We start from the raw sequence: 20,737 nt of genomic DNA, 5'->3' as shown, positions 1-20,737 counted from the left end.
TTCTAGTTAAAAGTGTTTTGGTAGACAGAATATTTTAACATTCTTGCTCATGAGATACTCACACCTGTAGTCAACTGCTATTCCATTGCTATGGTGACATTTCTATATCCTGACTATGTCTGTATCAGTGACATCTCTTCATTATGCTATAACGGATACCCATATGTGACCAAATACTGTTTCGGTTCCTTTTGGAAATGCAGAATAGTTGCTAGAATACAAAAACTACCTGATACAGTTTATAATATTTTGAGACAAGACATAATATTACTTCAAGTATATGTGAGTCTGGCCAAGTGAGAAATTTCTCTAAATTTGAATAAGTATAAAGGTGATTTCCTAAGTAATGATCTGAAAGAATCAAGAATGCAGCAAAAATCAGAACAGAATAATTCATTGTTGTACTTACTTATAACACACTAGTGACTCATATCTTATTTATTTCTCTTGGAAATTGGATATCCTCCAACATGCCCAGAAAAGGAAGGAAATGTGCCAAGTAAAAAGGATGTCAGATTTTTCACTGATTAACTTCTCTGAATCTCCTATGACAAAATCAATAGGTTTAAATATCTTGCTGCAGGCGGTTGCAGTGTCTCTCCTTGTATGAAAATCTGGCCATCTCTGCACACTAGCATGATCCTACAGAGTTACGATCCTCATTCCTTACACATTTGAGAAAACATTTTCCTGATTCTTAAATTAGTACATTAAATTGCATAACTACATAAACTAATCTCAATTTCCCCCCTCTCATTTTCTTTCTCTCATGGCAAACATCGATTCCCTGTTTACATTACTATGGTCTTGTTATGAATATTGAATGATTTCTTTTTCATTTTTTGAGTTTTTTTCCACTCTAAATTCCCCAAATTTTCATATCTCATGTGTCATGCATTTATTTTTACTTTTATAATGACAGCTATTAGCTACTTTGTGCTTCTCTACTGCTTAACACATTATTTACAAATCTTTGTTTGTTATTTAATTTCCTCACAGTATAGCTATCACTTACTTGTCCAACATTCTTTTGCTACCTTACATGAACCTACTTTTCAGCCAAATTGGCCCATTCATTTTTATATCTGCTATGTTGTTCATGGTGGTGCCTCTATTTGAAATGTTGCTTCCCCATTGGACTGGGGAAGCACACCTCCTCCATCATCAAAGTCAACACTATGCCGTATTCTTACATGACCTTCCTAGTTCAATAACTTTTTATATCTCTTAGCTTACTTATCACTTTCTGCCTTGCATTACTGATACCTGTGTATTTGTCTTTGCTATTGGGTTATATGAGATAAATGTCCAAGACTAGTTTCATTGTAATTATATATATACACATATATATTATATATGCCATAATGATACATATTACTTCTTGTAACATGATGTTATCACCTCTTTCATTGGTATTTTATTCTACTTTTACTAAATGAAAAAATATTATCATAATGTATCCATCTTATATGACAGAGTTAATTTACAAAGTTGTGACAACAAAGCCTGATATATATCAGCATGAAAGAAAAATCACTGTTCAGCCCATATGAAATAGCAGCAGTGCTTTCAAAATGGTCTTAATAAGATTTACTATATTGAGAAAAAGGACTATGACTTCATTCTTACTAACCTCAAAAGCATAATAAACTGTAGTCATTTTGGGCATTAATCCAATTTTACCATTAACATTCTCATAAATTTTGATTAAGGGACAATGCAAGACTTTTGTAATTAAGGGAAGTGCATCAGAAATTTATTTCCTGTCTACAGTTTGTCATATTCTGAAAAATACTGAAGTTCTATGATTATCTGTAACCCTGGAGGATGGTAAAATATCTGTAAATATATTTAACTTTGAATTTATAGTAAGCCACTATCTTCTAAGAATATTTTGAATGGTGCAGTTATGTTATAGATGTCTTTACTGTCTTAATTTACTAATTTTAATTCTTCTATATGGCAACTTAGAGAAGAAAAAATTGTTTCTCAATGAGATTCCACTTGATATGGTTGTTTCTGTATTTTAAAATAATAAAGGTTTTTCTGCTGGCTTCCTTCTTTAAATTTTTTTTTCTATAAAGATTTTGCCCTAATAAAAATTTTCTGATTCCTGTCAAGTTAATTTAAGTCAATATAGCAGAATTATATCGACATGATCCTGATCTCAAGTGGCTGAATCAGTGATGATTTTTTTTAAAAAGTGTATCTTTTTCAGGAAACAAGGAGATTGCTGAGCACAGCCAGCTGTCATGACGATTTCTGTGGTAGTTTTCCTTAGGTGACACTAATGTTCTATAGACTGCTTTCACATTATAGTTTCCTTTCCAAACAATTCAAAGTATAGAAAAGCTGTAATTTCTACAATTAATACACCCAGTAAACCTTTCAGTTGGCATTCTTTTTTACTTTAACCTTAAATTTTCTTTTCTCCTGAGATATGAACCTCTATTTACATAGTGATCATGGAACCATATAGATTCCAAATATCTATCTTAAATTTAATTGTTTTATATATAATCATAAAATATTTTAGATGCTCTTAGGAGAAGGCAGGGTTTTTTAGCCTTAATTTTATTCCTTGTCATTGCTAAAATTGCTCCAAGAGATGCTTCCCACTTCATGCACCTGATTAAGTTATTGTCTGTTGAATGAGCCCAGTTTGCTTACCACAGTTCTGAGTACTTCATATGTATCCATTAACCTTCAATATTATGCTGACTATATGTTAGACAATACTAATATTCATTTTAAGAGTGAGGAAACTGATACCCTTAGAGGCTAAACAATTTATCCATGGATTTGTGTACTCTTTATAATCACATTATTTTTTCTATCAAGCAACTCTTGAGGAAAGACTTCAACTGACTAAGCTGACTTCCAGCTTTGAAGCACCTCTTCCTTTCCTAGCATATAACAATGTTTGATAAAATATGAAGGCAGGGCCTCCCCTGCTGGCGCTGTGTTTGAGCACTGGGCTGCGAAGCTGCCTGCAGCCTCTGCAGTTCTGGGTCAATCCCTGGCCACGGCGAGGGTCCCACATGGCGCGCAGACCTCTCCTGCTGTGCCCGCTGCACCCCTCAGCAGTGTATTTTGTCTGTCTGCCTGCTCTGCTCCCCGTTCTGGCTCTGGTGAATTCTCTCACCCTCCTCTGCTTCTGACTGTACCCAGTGCTTGTATAAATAAATAAATAAATAAATAAATAAATAAATCTTAATTTAAAAAAATATATGAAGGCAAAAAGTGTAAAAGCTACAACTGAGCTCACAATTTATATCAGTGGCCTAAATCAAAAGAAAAATCCTAGTAATAAGTTGTGGGCTGTGCTACTTCTAGCCTGGTCAACTGGAGGAATGGGGTGGGGAGAGAGGGTTACAACTTCTCCAGGGCAATGAAAAATCTTCACAAGGTGAAGAACATTCTTCACAAGGTGGAGAACAAGGGCCAGCCCACTGGTTGAAAAGGGTGGAGAGAGAGGCTCTTCCACTTCTGAGAAGGGGTGAAGAATCTACTACTGCTTGAGACTATAGAGTTTGTGGATTTAAGATGGCAGGATAAAGCCTAATGGCCTTAAACAAGAACTGAACCAAATTACATGGTAGTAATAATCCAGATGTCTATACAATGTCATATTTGAATCAATAATATTAAACTGATTACAGATAACTGGTTCTGGGTACAAAATGAACAAAAAATCATTTGTAAGAGAAGGATGATGAGAGGATGGATATGCATCAAAAAACTAAATAAAGCCAAATTAAAGCTTAATAAAAAATCATCCATTTTGAATGAACTTGCAAAACAAAATCCCAAAGCATGTGAGAAAACCTAACATAATGAAAGAGTGAAAGAAATTGGCAATTGAAGATAAATTTGACCCAGAAGAAAATGAAATATTGAAACATGTTGGCAAAGAATATTTTGCATGCTTGAAATAAAAACAAAGGAAGACCATCCATGAATCCTTGAAGAATCTCCCTACCATTTTTTATAGATGGCATTCCTTTGTTTATATTTCAAACATTGCACTTTGTCAGGCTGTTTTAATCTTTTCAATTGTCAGTTTCATTGACTCTTCCATATACTTTGTAGTAAAACTTCAGAACTTTAAGTATAAAAAGAAAATCGGGCCTCCCTGGTGGCACAAGGGGTTAAGAGGCAACCTATGAAGCTATCCACAGCTGCTGCAGCATGAGTTCAATCCGGGGCCAGGGAGCTACCCACATGGTGCAGCAGACCTCTCCTGACTCGCCTGCTGCTCCCCTCAGCAGTATACTTTGGTCATTCTGCCTGTTCTGTTCCTTACTCTGTCTCTGGTGAATCCTCTCACCACCCCCCCCACACACACACCTCTGGCGTGTGCCCCAGTTATAGTATGCATAAATAAATGAATCTTTAAAAAAAAAGAAAATCTTAACCTGTCAGAGAGAAAATACAGACTAACCTCAAGACAAAAACAACTAGATTGTGGACACAAAGAAGTGTTTCGAGAAAATGTATTGTCAATCCAGATTCTAGAATTCATGCCGGAGTATACCAGTGACAGACATTGATTAAAAATATTAATTGAATAATCTACTTTAAAACTGTATATTCTTGAAGAAGTAAACCTACAATGAAAGATACAAAATAAAGTGAAAGGGAAACATCAAATTTAACCTTTGCTGTTAAAAGTAATACCTAATTGTAAATAAAGGAAATGAAACTACATAAAAGTAAGTGCAAGCAGGCTAATAAAAGAAGAAATGCAGATAGCCAACCAATGTATGCAAAATGAAAATAAAAACACAAAAGTTTGAAATTCTAATAACATCAGTATTAACAAGAATAAAAAAAAAAATCACATCTGTTCTTGGTGCTTCCACTTAGGCCAATAGTATGGATAACCTGGTAAAGCAGGGAAGTGAGAAATTACAGCACTGGGGAATTAATTAACCTGGGGAGGGAGAATTGAGTAAGAGTGGCAGTTGAGAAGGTTGAACAAGGGATACAGGTACAAGTAAGTAGTACCTGTATCTGCACTGTTTTATTTCTTTAAATAGTGAATCAAAAGTGCAGAATGTTAAGATTTCTTGAAACATAATGGTGGATACATGGGTTCTCATATTATTATTCTAAATATGTACTTTTATAGTTGAAATGAGATGACACTGGGAACTTTCAGGAAAGTGTGAAATTTTATGCACAGCAGTGATGTATGTTAACTGCTGTGGTGAACAGTTTACACTATATACAAATGTCACATCGCTGTTGTATAACAAACTAATATAAAGTTCTATGTATTATATCTTAATAAAAATGCAAATAATAAATACTCAACAACACCCCCACTCCTTACCAGTGTCTGTGATGCCCTATAGAGCACCTTTTCTGCTCAGGATCCATAGGTAGTTACACTGAGAGTAAAAGCTGTTGTATTTAATTACAATTCTTTTCTTCTTGTGATGAGAACATTTAAGAGCTACTCCATTAACCATAGTTAAAACTATATTATTAACTATGATCACCATTGTTCTTTGGATTCTTGCAGGGCATTCTACTTGGACAAGTCAAATTCACCGCCAAACTCTACATCCAAAGCTGCCTACATAGATAAGGTAAAGACGGGTGTTTGCATTTTTTTTACTCTGCCATTTATCTACCTGATTACTTATTTTTTCTGCTTTGATCTTGAGCAATGTGTAATTATAAACCTTGGTGGTCTCCAGTTCTGTTACCTCCATAATAAAATATTTTAGGTTACTCATTAAAAACTGTAACAACTGAATTGCATCCCATCCAGAAAGGATTTCTTTCTGCTAAACATGTTGAACTTTTTGTTCATCACTTTTTCTGCAGCTAATGAGGCCTCTCAATGCTTTGGATGAACTTTATCGGCTGGTAGCCTCGTTTATCAGGTCCAAGCGCACAGCTGCTTGTGCAAACACAGCTTGCAGTGCCTCTGGAGTTGGGCTGCTGTCAGTTTCCTCAGAGCTGTGCAACAGGCTCGGAGCCTGCCACATCATCATGTGCAACAGTGGTGTGCATCGGTATGTGAATTTACACTTGGAAGTTCTTGTTTACCTTTTGGCTTCATGAAATTATAACAGAAACATTCAAAGGACTCATGTATTTGGTATAAGATTTTGGAAATGAATTAATACTTATTCAGTGTTTTCTGATTTTAGTTTTTATATTTTCAGTGACTATTTATTCATAAAAATGAATGCCATCCACATTTCAAATATGGTGACCCAGAATCGTCTTTCCCTTGTACTTCTATTAACGGAATTATACTTTAGGTAGAAAATGTGCATCATTTTTTTTTTCAGTATAGGAATTGCATGGTTGGAGCTGATGCAACCAGCTAAACTTAAATCACTGCGCTTGATAGATATTCCACTTTTTATTGGTTTGGATCTCTGTTTCCCAGTTATTGTGGATTAAATGCTGCCTTGGGGTTACTACTGTCTTCCTACTACTGACAGAATTATTGTCCAGGAGCTCATACACTATGTTCTTGAAAATTTAAAGGGATCTTGGATTTGTTCTACTCAGGTGGTTTGTCTTAGGCAATCATGGTCTGTGGGGAGGCAGCGATGAAAGATATCTGAATTATTCATAGAACAAGTCAGACTTGAAATCAGCAAGTCAACTCCTTCTTCATAATTACTTGCTCCTCTTCTGTTACTTCTCCATTTTCACAGGGAAGTAAAACTATGTAGGAGGAAGTAATCTGGCACTATTAGTGCTCGTTGTAATTTGAGTCGTCAGCAAGTCTTCCATCATTGATCATAGCCTCTTCTAAGTAGTAAGCCAATTAGATTTTGAGGATGATAGTTTATTGGTCATTCAAATTTATCTGTTACTTAATTCATGCAAAAGACTGCAGTTGGTGCTGTGGACTGTGTAGCATCATAAAGCTATGATGCTCATGTTAGATTTAAAGCATGAACAGACAACAACAAAATTAAAGTAATAATAAATAACAGTAAAATAACTGAAGCATTATAAAAAGTAACAAGCCTAGACTGTAAGAAAATGCAAGTGACCTAAGAAAGTTATAGCTAAGAAATATCATCTGCAGCTGAATAATCATTTTATAATCTTTTTATAAGCAGAGAAATGATTTTTTTTCTCATAAATTCATTTTTATTCATTCTGTTTCCTTTCATTCACTAAGTAAGCATTGGACACCAGGTAGGTGCAAGCACTGTTCTAGTTGTGGGGGATACATCATTGAGTTGTTAAAAGTACGTATTCTTAATAATGTGCATTGTTTGGGGAGGAAAGGAATGATTAAGTAAAATATATATGGAATGTGGTGAGTAGAGTAAAAACAAAACCAAAGTCAGAGGGGCAAGGAAGTGACAGGATAGGAAGAAGGGGTAGTGGCACCTTCCAACTGAGGATTTTAAGAAAGCATCAGTGCAAGTATAGGAGCCTAAGTAGGAATGTACACAATGTGTTCATGGATAGCACAGAGGCCATTGTGGCTTCAGCAAAATGCCATTGCCTTGATTATTTGTTTTCTTATTTTGGTGTAAGATTGTAATTATCTGAGGGTCAGGCACACTATGACAATCAAAGAGACTTCAGACTTGGAAACCATAAACATACTCTTACCTCCACATTACTTTACTGAAAATTAATGCAATTTCATCTGCCATTTAGTCCTAGAACCATGACCAAGTTGTCCAAATTATTCTCTGATCCATGAGCAATTTTAGAATTTGCTAGGTGTGCTAAAGGAGAGAGATTGATGTCCTGCAACCATTTTATAATTGCTATATTCATGGGTTGGTTAAAATCACAAGTAACTTTGAAATTTCAAAGTGGTTTGAATTTCTTTCTATGATTCATAAAAATATTTAGCTTTAACCAACAAGAGTTTCTTAGGTACCTGCAGGGTGTGAAAGAATTCAACTTAATTCCCACACTATCTGCTGGAAGATAACATCAGATTCCACTGGTTAAATGCTTGATTTCTTAAGACTGACCTCCATTTCAGGCTCCAGCTGTAAGCTTATGCTCTGATCAGTGTTTCTGACCAAGTAGTCATAGATCTGAGGGTCAAACAATCCCATTCTCAGGTTCATTAAGTTGCTAGAATGACTCACAGAACTCATAAACTTTATTACTCATTAGATCATTGACTTATCACCAAGGATATAACTCAGAAACAGCCAGGTAGAAGAGATGCATAGAACAATCTATGGGGGAAAGGCTTGGAACTCCCTTCCTCTCTTTAGGGACACCATCTCCCCAAATCTCCAACCTGCTTACCAACTAATAAGTTCTCTCTCTTTCCTTTTGAGTTTTATGGAGACTTCGTTACATAGCTGTGATTAATTCAGTCATTGACCATTGGTCATTGATTGGTCCCCACCCTGGAGGTTGGGAGTGGGCCTGAAAGTTCCACCCTCTATTCATGTCACAGTGTATTTCTCTGGCAGCTACCCTCCATCCTCCAGTGTTTTCCAAAAGCTACCTCTATTAAAATGACAAGAGATACTTTTATCATTCACAAGGCTTACAAAATTCTAAGGATTTTAGGAGCTATGAGCCAAGAACTTTGGATAAAGACCAAATAAATATATATGAGAAATATATTTTGGCCATCTGATTGACCTAATGTGTGTGTGTGTGTGTGTGTGTGTGTATTCTTATATATATAGTCTTAAAATATATATATTTCTTAAAAAACATATTTTCATAGGAGTTTAACATTATATTTAATTTTTCAGTGTAGACTATGCTTAGATTTTTCATGATTAAATTTCTGCTAATTAATATTTGAATCACAACCTCCATGAAAGACTGTTCCTAAAATAATTCATTAGTAATTATAATTCAGACAGAGAAGAACCATAGTGGATCTACACCTGCACTAAACATTAAACATGGAAATCCACCCTCATATTCCAACAGAGGGGAGGAGTTCACCAAATAAATCAGAATAAATATTGCAAAAACTGTTTTTGTTATTTACTTTTGAAATCAAGACTAAAAATGCGCAACAATATATCAATATGGGTATTTCTCTTTTTCCAATTTTTCAAAAAAATAAGATAATCTAAAGTATTTTTCAAGTATTGAATTATGCTGCATGTGTATAATGTTAAGAAGAATGTTCATTTTTTCAGAATGAAAACGCAGATTTAATTAGCATTAATATCTAGCTGTATTAATGCCAACTTGAATTAGATGCCAGAGCTTAATACAACAGTGACTGTGAGATTATTAGGAATAGAATTCAGGATGAATAATTAAAATCTTCTCATAGCATGTAGCTTAACTTTGTTTTTATTAAATTCTTTTTTCTTGGGTAATCCTTTGTGTATATCATAATCCTACTGACGAACTTTCCTGCTGACACTCTCTTCAACCATTCACTTAACCTTAAATGTCTCCATTACTACTGAATAGTGGAAGAATAGACTACCTCTTTTTAAGTCCTGTTTTTTGCCTTTTAGACAGTGAAAACATTTTAAGAAGTAGTTTAATAAATGGAAAATTTCCAGTTTCCTATCCTGAAATGCCTTCCTTCATTTTCATTTCGCATCATTTTTTGCTACTTCTAATGACACACATTAGAACAATTTCATTAGTATATATAGTTTAATAATCTGCTTTATGATTATGCAACTATATTGTGTCTTCAAAATGTACACATATGTTTTCTCATTATTGCTTTTATTTGCTACATAATATTCCAACAGTTGGTACACCACAGTTTACTAAGCTCGTAGTTTGGTATTTTCTTTCTCTGAAGCATACAATGCCTGCAGAGAGAGGCATTTATCTTTGGACAGCTGTTAAAATCTTATTTGGCATTAAACTAAAATAAATCCTCCAGATAGAATTGTGTCAAAGATTGTAAACCTTTTTGACGTTAATATATTTTTGGTTAACTTCCCAAAAGGATCGTGCACATTAACAGCATAACCAGAAGGTAGATGTGTCATATTTTCACTTTTACAGTATCTGCAGAGAGCATTAAAATCCATTCACCTATTGTGCTTCTCTCCTTGATGTACAATGATATTTCAATATTTTATACTTCTTTGACTAACAAATACAAACATTTGAATATCTTTTGAATTTCCTTCCCTGCAAAAATTTATGCTATATATTGTCCATGTACCCACTTTATAGAAAAAATTACTCTTTGCCAAATTGGACATTTTAAAGTATTGAATCAGCACTGTGATTTTTAAAATTCTCTTTTGTACTCATGCCAGTATTTGTTGCAGGCAATCCAAAAACTTGCTATAGGGATTTCTAAATTTCCCTTTTGTTTCTTACTGTGGTATCCTTCTATTCAATGAGGTATTTTATTTTGTTTTGGTTCTTTATTCCCTTTATTCCCCTGCTTAAGAGCTTACTGTTTTTCTTCAGCCAATATAAATCAGTATACTGCAAATGTTATAAAACTTGAAGCATTGAGTTTTACTGTGTCCAAAAACAAAGATCCTATTTCCTCCCACTACATTAATTTCTGCTTCCTTAGCCAGTGGAACAAGTGGGTGGAAATTTTCAGAGGCTACCTGAAAGACTATGTCAAAGAAGTATCTAGTAAGGACAAGAAATATGGAATCACATTTCCCCCCTCAATTCTGGAAAATTTTTAATCATATACTCTCATCTCTATCTAGTAGTAGTGGGTGCTCAGTGGTGGCAGTTTGAATCCGATTCTGCAGAAAGGTTGGTGATATGAGTACAGGTGCAGGCCTTATGCTTTTTACTTGTGATACCTTTGAACCCAAATTTGGAGATCTATACACATATATTGCCTTATATGTTCTTGCTTTATTCTGAGGATGAGTCTCCTCCAGAAACAAGATTCTGATTTTTAACCTCACGTTCAGGTTCTGGGGGGACGAGGGGGGGTTGTGAACATCAGCACCAGGAGGCGCTACATCAGGGATTTGTCAGACCCTAGCTCTAGTCAGCATTGTTACTGTCTCCTGTGTAGAACCCAACCAGGAATGAGAATGCAGTGTGTGCAAGACCAGCCTGTTCTCATTATCAAGCTCGCTGCCATCTGTGTATCCAGTGTTTTGCTTTTTCTTTACTACATTGTAGAGCTTGGCTTTGACATATACGGAGTTTTAGGAACTAATAGGTTGTGTAGTTGCTAAATTAAAAAGGGTCAATTTCTAAAATGCATTATTAATGGTTAATTGGAAAGTGACACATATTTTCACATAGATCAGAATTACAAATAGCGGTTGAATTCTCAGTCTCCTCTGAGACTCTTCCCTCACCAGCAGAAGCTTGTACAACCCATCATGTGAACAGAGTATGATTACAGAAAAATGAAATCCAGGAATTACAGTATTTAAACAACTGAAGAGATATATATGTTACCAATTTGCTAATGGAACATTTGTATTTCAAATTAACAGTCTAATGGCTTTCAGTTCATGGAAGCAGTTAAATATTTTTGAGGTAACTATCAACTAGTAGTTTTTAAAATCACTTTTGTTTGAACTTTAAAGGTCTCTTTCTTGGCAATGCTTTATTCTGTCCTTACTGTGACATCAAAGGACAAGTTGACAAATAGGCCCTTATTAAGGACTGCAGAATCTTGTAAAAGTGGGGCGCTCAAGGTATCCTGACTTAGGTCATCAGAGCCCTAGTTGGGCTGATGACAAAGCTACATCTTTCGCCACAGCACAAGGAAAACATCAAGTAAGAGGAGTAGATTGACTCTGGGGATTTCTATATGTAGGTTAGATTCTAGGTATGGGAGAGAAGAAATTAGTGACAAGTAAATGTAGTTTTCAAATTATCCATTTATTTTTTGTGAGGAAGTAGATTGAGATAATCAATAGCAAGATTAGTGGAAATACTTGAATTTCAAATCAGCAGAGAGAAAGCTAACTAAAACCAGAAAAATCTCTTCTTAGCTCATGATCCTGGGATCCTGTACATTTCCAATAAAAAGTACATTCCTAATAAAAAGTGCTCTAATCTTTAGAAGCAAAAAAATAAAAAGCTATAAACAATGAGACTCTAGCAGAAAGACAAAATATATCCTATTTATGATTGGACATAATTATAAATCTTACTTATTCAAACTCATAGAAAAGAAAAATGAACAGTGTTAACCAGGGTCTGGGAGGGGGGCAGAAATGAGATGTTCATCAAAGGTTGACCAGAGTGCAAGATGAGTAATTTCTGGAGTGCTGTTGTTCAGTGATGGGTTTATAGTGAGCAGTGCTGTGTTAAATGCTTGGCATTTGCTAGGAGAGTAGATCTTAACTGTTATTACCAATTAAAAAAAAAAAAAGGAAAAGAAAACTGAAACAATGGATATGTTAATTAACTTGGTTGTGATGAGTATTTTACAGTATGTATTTAGATCACCAAGTTGCACACCTTAAATATATATTTGTCAATTCTACCTGAGTGAAGTTAATGTGAAAAGAAAAGTAAACCCAGAATTTAAAATTTTATTCAATTATAAAACAGGCAAATAAAACTCCACGATTTATGCTAATCCAATCAGATACATGCTATCAGTGTACTCCCTTATGATTATAGGAAGATAGAAAATATTTCAAATGTAGTTTCATTTTTTTACCTTTTTCCATTATAGTTTGTAAAAAGTATTTACCCTAAAGAAATGATGAAATTTGCGTATATATTTGTTTTGTTGCCTAGATTTTTCCTACAATTCATATAAATCTTGATAAAATAGGACAGTGAATTATTTGGTTATTTTTAAATGTCCATTGTTTTCTTAAAATTACATGACTGAAAGAAGAATAAAACAGAAATTATGACAATAATTTCTTATTGCAGTGGTTTCTAGTTCTGACCTCCAGTAATAATGTGCTATTGTCCAAATAAGCCTTAATTTTAGTACATGCAAAATGAGGGCTTAAATATGATTACATTACACTGTTAAAATTGGAAATGTCTAGGCAATTGTAATACACTAGCATGTCTTGATAAAAAATCTAAATATATAATTTTAGTTACATTTATATCTATATTTATTACTAATTATAAATATATTAATATATTTTAATTAATGTTATTCTTAGAATACATACCCTATTATATATTATAACTAATTTAATACTTTATACTGATATTTGCCAAGTCCAACATTACTATTTGAGTATATTAGTATGATGTAACTATTTATTGAATTTTATTTGTATTTAACTATTGTAACAGTGATGCATGCAGAATTTTTTTTTTATTATGTTTCTTGAGGAAATGTTGGTTGACAGCACTGTGTATTTTTCAGGGGTATAGGATCAGACCTCTATAAATATATATTATCACATAAACTAGCAAGAAAGCCCCAGTAATATTTTACCTTAGTCTGTTGGGTCTGCTACCCCCTTTGCTTCTTGTGGTAGCCTCAGTTGTGAAGTGAAACTTCAAGGATTAGTTTTGGTATATTTTTTTCTTTGTTTTTATATTTCACATGTAAGTGAAATCATTCAGTGTTTATTTTTCTCCTTCTGACTTATTTGTTTACCATAAGCCCCTCCGGTTACATCCATGTTGTTGTAGATGGCAAGAATTCATCATTTGTTATAGCAAAGTATTCTTGTGTGTATGTGTATGTGTGTGTACATTGTCCTGTATAATCATGTATATAATTATGTCACATTGTCTTTATCCATATATCTGTCCTTGGGCACTTAGGTTGTTTCTATAACCTTTTTATTGTAAATAGTGCTATAGTCAACATAGAAGTGCATATATTTATTTGAATTAGTGTTTTTGCATTCTTTGGGTAGATTACCCGGAGAGGGGTTGCTGAATCAGTAGATCTTTCTTTTTATATTTTAACCAACCTCCATACTTTTTCTATAGAGGCTGAACTAATCTACATTCCCATCAATGTGGTATGAGGATTTCTCTTTCTCCAAATCCATGCTAGCACTTTTTGTTTCTAGCCTATGATGTGAGTCATTCCCACAGATGTAAGAGTATATCTCATGTGGTTTTGATTTGCATTTCCCTGATGACAAGTATTGGTGAGCATTTTTTCACATGCATGTTATCCTGCTGTGTGTCTCCTTTGGAGAAGTGTATATTTAGCTCTTGCACCCATTTTTTTAAAGATGTATTTATACAAGAACCGGGGTACAGGCCAGATGCACGGGAGGATGAGAGGATTCACCAGGACAGAGTGGGGTACAGACTCACGAAATACACTGCTGAGGGGAGCAGCGGGCAAGACAGGAGAGGTCTGCCTCACCATGTGGGACCCTCACCAGTTGGCCAGGCGGAATCAAACCAGCGCTGCAGAGGCTGCGGACAGCTTCACAGCACTGCGCTCAGCTGCCTGTGCCACCAGGGGAGGCCCTTTTGCACCCATTTTTTATTAGATTTCTTGTTTTCTTTTTTTGTTGAATTATTTGTAGATTTTGGCTATTAACCCCTTATTGGATATACAATGTGCAAATATTTTTTGACCATTGGTAGAGTGCCTTTTTGCTTTAATGATAGTTTCTTTCCCTGTGCAGTAGCTTTTCACTTTGATTTAGTCTTTTTTTTTTTTTTTAATACTTTTGTTTTCCTTGTTGGAATCAAGTCCAAAAAACATCACTGACATCAATGTCGTGGAGTGATTTGTCTGTTTTCCTTTATCTATTTTACGGTTTCAGTTCTCACCTTCAAGTGTTTGATTCATTTTTAATTAATTTTGTGTATGGTGTGAAATAGTGGTTGTTTTATTCTTTTGCATGTGGATGTCCTATTTTCCCAACATCATTTGTTGAAGAGACTTTCCTTTCTTTGTTGTTTGTTCTCTGCTCTTTTGTTGTAAATTAACCACCCACATAAGTTTGGGCTTATTTCTGGGTTCTAAATTCTATTCCATTGATCTGTATATCTATTTTTGTTTTACTACCATACCATTTGATTACTCTTGATTTGGAGTATAATTTGAGTTGTAGAAATCCCCTTCTCTTTTTCAGAATTGTTTTGGTTCTTCCACATCTTTTGTGATTCCATAAAAATGTCATTGTTGTTTGCTGTTTCCTTGAAGAAAGCTCTTGGAACTTTTATAGGTATTGCATTGGATGAGTAAATTGCCTTGGATAAGATGGCCATTTTAACAATATTAATTCTTCCAGTTTTATGAGCATATAATGCCTTTCCTTCCATTGTTTTTTCATTTCTTTTAACAGAGTCTTAAAGTTTTTGTTGTTTAGGTCTTTCAATTCCTTTAAGTAAACTCCTTGATAATTCTTTTTGATGTGATTTTAAAGATTTTCTTCTAGTTACTTGTATCTATATAAGAACATACTTTTGTATAATGATTTTATAGCCTTGTATAATGTATAGATTGTATAATGATTTTATTATACTGTACAGTACACTGATTTATTGGTTTTAGTACTTTTTTAGTGAAGTTCTTATAGAAACTGTGAGTGAAGTTCTTAGAAATCTTTTCTATGTATATGATTCTGTCACCTGCGGTTAGTGATAATTTTACTTCTTTTCCAATTTGGATTTCTTTTTTTTTAAAGATTGATTTATTTATGCATACAAGAACTGGGGTGTAGGCCAGAAGTACGAGTGGTAAGAGGATTCACCAGAGAGAGTGGGGAGCAGAACACACAGATCTACTGAAATCCACTGCTGAGGGAAGCAGCAGGAGATGGGCAGAAGAGGTCTGCTGCACCATATGAGTTAGCTCCCTGGCCAGCCGGGGATCGAACTCAACTCATGCTGTAGTGGCTGGTGATAGTTTGATTGCGCTGTGTCTCTAACCCCTAAGCCACCAGGGAGGCCCTGAATTACTCATATCTTTCTCTTGACAAATTTTTCTAGCTAGGAATTCCAACGCTATGTTGAATAGTAGTATTCAGAGTGGACATCCTTTTCTCATACCTGATCTTAGAGTAAAAGATGTCATTTTTTTCTCATTGAGTATGTTAGCTGTGGTTTAGTCATATATGACCTTTATTGTGGTAGGATATGTTTCTTCTATCCCAATTTGATTCAGAGCTTTTATTATAAACAAGATGTTGGATGATGTCAACTGCTTCCTTGGCATCTGTTGATTGGTCATATAATTTTTATCTTTCCTTTTGTTAAGATGGTGCAAAAATTACTTTAAAACTGTTAAATAAGACTTGATATTTCAGGGGCCTCCCAGGTGGCGGAGCGGGTTAGAGCACAGTGCTGTGAAGCTGTCTGCAGCGTCTGCAGCACGGGTTCAATTCCCGGCCTGCCAGAGAGCACCCCACATGGAGCAGCAGACCTCTTCTGTCTCTCCTGCTGCTCCCCTAAGCAGTGTTTTGGTCAATCTGCCTGTTCTGCTCCCCACTCTGTCTCTGGTGAATTCTCTCACCCTCCCACCCTTCTGGCCTGTATACCCCAGTTCTTGTATAAATAAAATAAATCTTTAAAAAAAAGACTTGATATTTCAAATTTATTTTAAAGATTCTGAACTTAGTGTTTATCTAAATTTGCACAGTTATGTCAAAAGCAAAATAAAATTCCAGTCATTTTTTGGAATTTGTTTCTGAATGAATAATGGTGATTTTCTTACTATGCTAATAAATGTCATTAGCAAATTCTCTGCCTTCTGTAAGACGGAAGAAGTGTGGGTATCTCAACAATATAATTAGGTTTTTTGGTGGTATTGTTGGCACTTTAAGTATTGTCTCTTTTTCTATGTGAACCTAGAGCCAGAAAAGCAAGATGGTATAGAGAAATTTGACGGAAGGAAGCAGATTTTATCATGTCATCCTTAAATTGGCTGTAGGTCACTTAACATATTCAAGAGGGATACAGAGAAGTGAGATTTAAATCCTGGAAAGCAGGAAGAGTATAAAATCTCTTACAGGTTTTAAAGTGTGAACAGTATGTCTCAGGTGATGGAAATGCAAAAGACTGGTTCAGTGTAAAGGGATCATATGAAAATACAATATTAAGTCATGAAATGACATGCTCCATGGGTGGAGATCACAATAAAGAGCTTGCTGTTTCTGGTCAGTAAAGTGAGATAGATGTCGTGTTGGGTGATGAGGATATTGAGATAAGCAGAGATTGGAGAGTTGAAGACCCTGTCTGCCAGGCTAAGGAGTTGGGGTAAGGGACTCTCTCCTGGAGTTGCTAGGATGCAATGCGAGGTTTCCAGCCAAAGCATAACATGATAGAATATTTTTAAAATTCATTTGAGAAGGAATGATTGCTATCATAATCTATGATGGGATGAGGAAGAGGGAGGTGGAGTGCTAGGATTTTACAATAATAATGCAGCAGATGATGAGTTCCCAAAACTAAGGCATTAGCACAAAGGTTAGAAGGGAAAGAATAGATATAAAAGGTATTAAATGGTTGAACAGGAGTAGATGATTGGTAAGAATTAGAGAATAGAGGAAAAGGAGTGATCTTCATGATTCTATCTGTCCAACCTGGGAAGATGGTGGGGGAAGGTGCTGTCACAGGGGAAAATGGGCATTTTTCTTAAGGGTATTGTGAAGAGATGCTGAATTAATCTGTTATGTGTTGAGCTTTTTATGTCCATGCTCCCTTGGGGGATGTCTTTTGATTCATAGTTAGCAAAGTCTAAATGGATATAGATAGATTGTGTGTGTGTGTGTGTGTGTGTGTATTTCAGAGGCCATGAAAAGAGAGGTGGAGATGATTAATTAGTTCAGGGAGAGAGAAGAAGGGGACCTTGTCAGAGAAGACTTCACAGAGATGTATTTGGACTGATCATACTTGTTACTAAGAATATTCTGTGAATTCACTTTAGGTGTTAGCTGCAAAGAAATGGTATCTCAGGAGAAGGCATGGGAGAATGAAAAGAGAATAATCAGCTGCCAACCATGGAAGTGGAGAGGAAGATCATATAGGAGAGTGCATGTAAAATATTAATGTTCCCTGTTTCCCCACATCCCATCATCTGTGCTCCCTGGTGAGGGGAGCAACAGAGGAAGACTGTCAGAATAAAACACTGAAAGATGAACTAGAAAGAGATGAAAATATTCAAACAAAACTCTGTTCAGCATCTTGGATAAACAACTCAAAGAGAAAACAGTTGTAGTGTGAAAGAACAGGGGAGATGAAAATCACACTATGGACACCTCCTTGCTTATTGAGTCATCAAAGAACCTACAATGGGTAAAGAAAAAAATCAGATAGCAAAATAGAGAAATGGAAATAGAGAAGTAATGTTGAGGAACTTCAGGTTGCTGGGGTGAGACCCCAACCTATTCGGGTAAATCCTATACACACACACACACACACACACACACAAATGAAATTAGTGAGAGTTCAAACTGATAAATCTAAATATGGAGAGGCCAAGTCAAACCCGCTGGCTGTGGCATTTATGGTCTTAACTTACAGATATTTCATTTTCTTACCCATTTTCAGCATAGCTAAAATCTTCTTCAGTGCCTAAGTGCTCAACTACCGATCCCCAAAAGGTCTGTTATTACCTCTCTACTAACTTTAGCAATGAAACCATGTCAGAGAAAGTCACACCTTAATGTGCTTCAGTAGAAAGGAATGAGGCATGTGGAATGTTTTTGCTGGTAGTTGATTTTTAAGTCTAGATTTAAAGGTATTCTCTGAGAACTTTCAGAGAATGTATTGAATGTGGCAATAGAAAGTCCCATTATCTTTAATGAGAATTTCATGGCTAATTCCCTGTGCAATGCTGAAAATGTGTCTCTTAAACTCCATTGCTTTTTTGCCTTAAGATAGATCGAGTAAACAGAGTATTCAATTTGGCTCTGCTTCTGCCGCCAGGATCTCACTCCAGCTGTTGCCCATCACTCTGCATTCTGTTCAATTGTTTTCTATGGTCCCCTCTCTACCGGTCATCTCTCCTTTCTTTTCAAGTACTCATTAACTCCTTGTCTTTCTGCTCTCAGTCCGTGAAGCCTTAGAACCCGGAATGGCTATAGGAATACTTCATCAGTTTGACAAGAGTCAAGTGGTAATTGGGAAGCATCAGTAGACATCCATAGCTTATTTCTATTAACTATACTGCCAACTGGCCTGAGTGATTACTAGCTTTTGGATGAGTGCTATTGTTAAACTGTCATTCAAATTTTCCTAAAGGGCCAGTGTAAATACCTTATATATGTGTATAAATAAGTGAATTCTTGGTGGTTAAAAACAAAAAGGTCTTTTACCCTTCTTCATATGAAAGTATTTATGTGTTTCTTTAAGGAGAGTGCCTTCTCTGTTAATGGGGAACGAGAATATAAGCTAGTTTTTGAATCTCCACTATTTGTGGCATCTTTCTCAAACTTTTCATATGTCACAAAAGCATGCTAAGGGTAGCAAAGATAGGAGAGGTCAATAGGTTAGTAGTGGATCTTTCCACAATAATTTTTCATAGACTCTGCCTGTGTAGGACCAAACCAGCCTTGTTGGGATTGAGCAGTATTTAACACAGTGCATTCACCCTCAGGTGTACAATTCTTCCTTGGTGTAAGGTAATAAAAATGAGCAGGGGAAATATAGTCATGCAACATTAAACAATTAATTTCTTCAATCAGGTGCTTCATCTAGTTGTCAATTGACTTTTCACAGTGGTGCTCTGTACTCAGTTAAAAGTAATTAGAAGTCAGAATAAATGAGATCACTGCAGGAATGAATACACTCTACACAGAACAGTGCATTTTATATAGAAAAATGCAAATTTGTTATACAGAAAGAACACAATCTCCCTTCAATTTATTTTTACTACTTGATTGCTTTACAATCGATATACTTACTTAGCATGCTTCAAATCTAGTTCCTTTTTAATCATGAACACATTTTAGTATGATGAGTTCTACATTCAGAGTGAAGTAGTTTGAGCCAGCTGAATTAATCTCTCTCAAAACAATGCATTTAAAGTACTAAGACCAAAATTGTGATTGTTTAATTACGAATGTAGAAAACTGGAATTCTGTAAACGGAGTAATCTACCTGATGTGATTTTGTTATAGCAGAAAGAACCTGAGGTTTTGAATCAGAAAACTGATTTTGAATCCTGATACCTTATTGCATTACCTGTTAACTCAGACTTATTGATTAAATGGGAATAATGATTTCTTTCTGACAAAGATAGGGTGAGGACTAAAGTGAGCAATACATGCAGAGGATCTTCTGTAGGATCTGTTCCTAGTGACCATTCAATTTTCCATTACTAATCTGTGTTTCAGTAGTGAATTTATCTTCTCATTGCAGAGTTACAAATATGTTATATTAATATGTTATATTAAGCATCGGCTTAATATAACAAAATCATGCTGTAGGGTAAAGAAAATATCAGGCTTTTCTGCCCTTCCGCCATCAGTATAGATGATGGATCCTTGTCCTGAATGCATGCCTGATGGCGGGCACCTGGAATAGGGTGTGGGCATAGGTAGATGGGATTCAGCTGAGCTAAGACTGTGCTTTTAAGGGCGGCGTCACGGGGACGCCAGCAGCAGCAGTAGAAGCCGAAGCAGAAGCCGAAAGGGAAGCTGAAAGAGAAGAAGCCCGAAGCAGAAGCAGAGAACACCAGAGAGCCCAGATAGAGTGAGGATTTGCTGAGGGCTGGGAGGACTGCCAGCCTCCCGGCCCCCCAGCACCCCTGCCTGCCATATGCCTGGTGAACCCCTATGAAAGACCTGCAAAAACCCACTGAGGACTCTGATTCCTCCTTTACCCAGTCTGCTGGATCGGAAAACCTGCTCAGTGTCCATTCCTGCCTTTACACATGCCTACTAAAATAGGAGAAATTTTATAGGAACTATTTTTTTTTTAAATCACAGTAAAT

The 20,737-nt window shown here is 35.5% G+C and overlaps 1 protein-coding gene across 1 annotated transcript in view; it reads left to right on the top strand.

The window, feature by feature from the left end:
- The window catches only part of PREX2 (phosphatidylinositol-3,4,5-trisphosphate dependent Rac exchange factor 2), a gene marked incomplete at its 5' end in the record, with an annotated part of 262,693 nt that overhangs the window by 215,364 nt on the left and 26,592 nt on the right, over positions 1–20,737 (top strand). Inside the window, 2 exons of the mRNA XM_084229429.1 lie at positions 5,531–5,597; positions 5,839–6,029. Coding sequence (XP_084085555.1) covers positions 5,531–5,597; positions 5,839–6,029 — 258 coding nt within the window. The remainder of the gene's footprint in view (positions 1–5,530; positions 5,598–5,838; positions 6,030–20,737) is intronic.

This window comes from Talpa europaea, assembly GCF_964194135.1.
Source record: "Talpa europaea genome assembly, chromosome: 3".
Lineage (NCBI taxonomy): Eukaryota > Metazoa > Chordata > Mammalia > Eulipotyphla > Talpidae > Talpa > Talpa europaea.
Note: the sequence above shows the minus strand (reverse complement) of the source record. Positions and strands in the feature narration are given on the sequence as shown.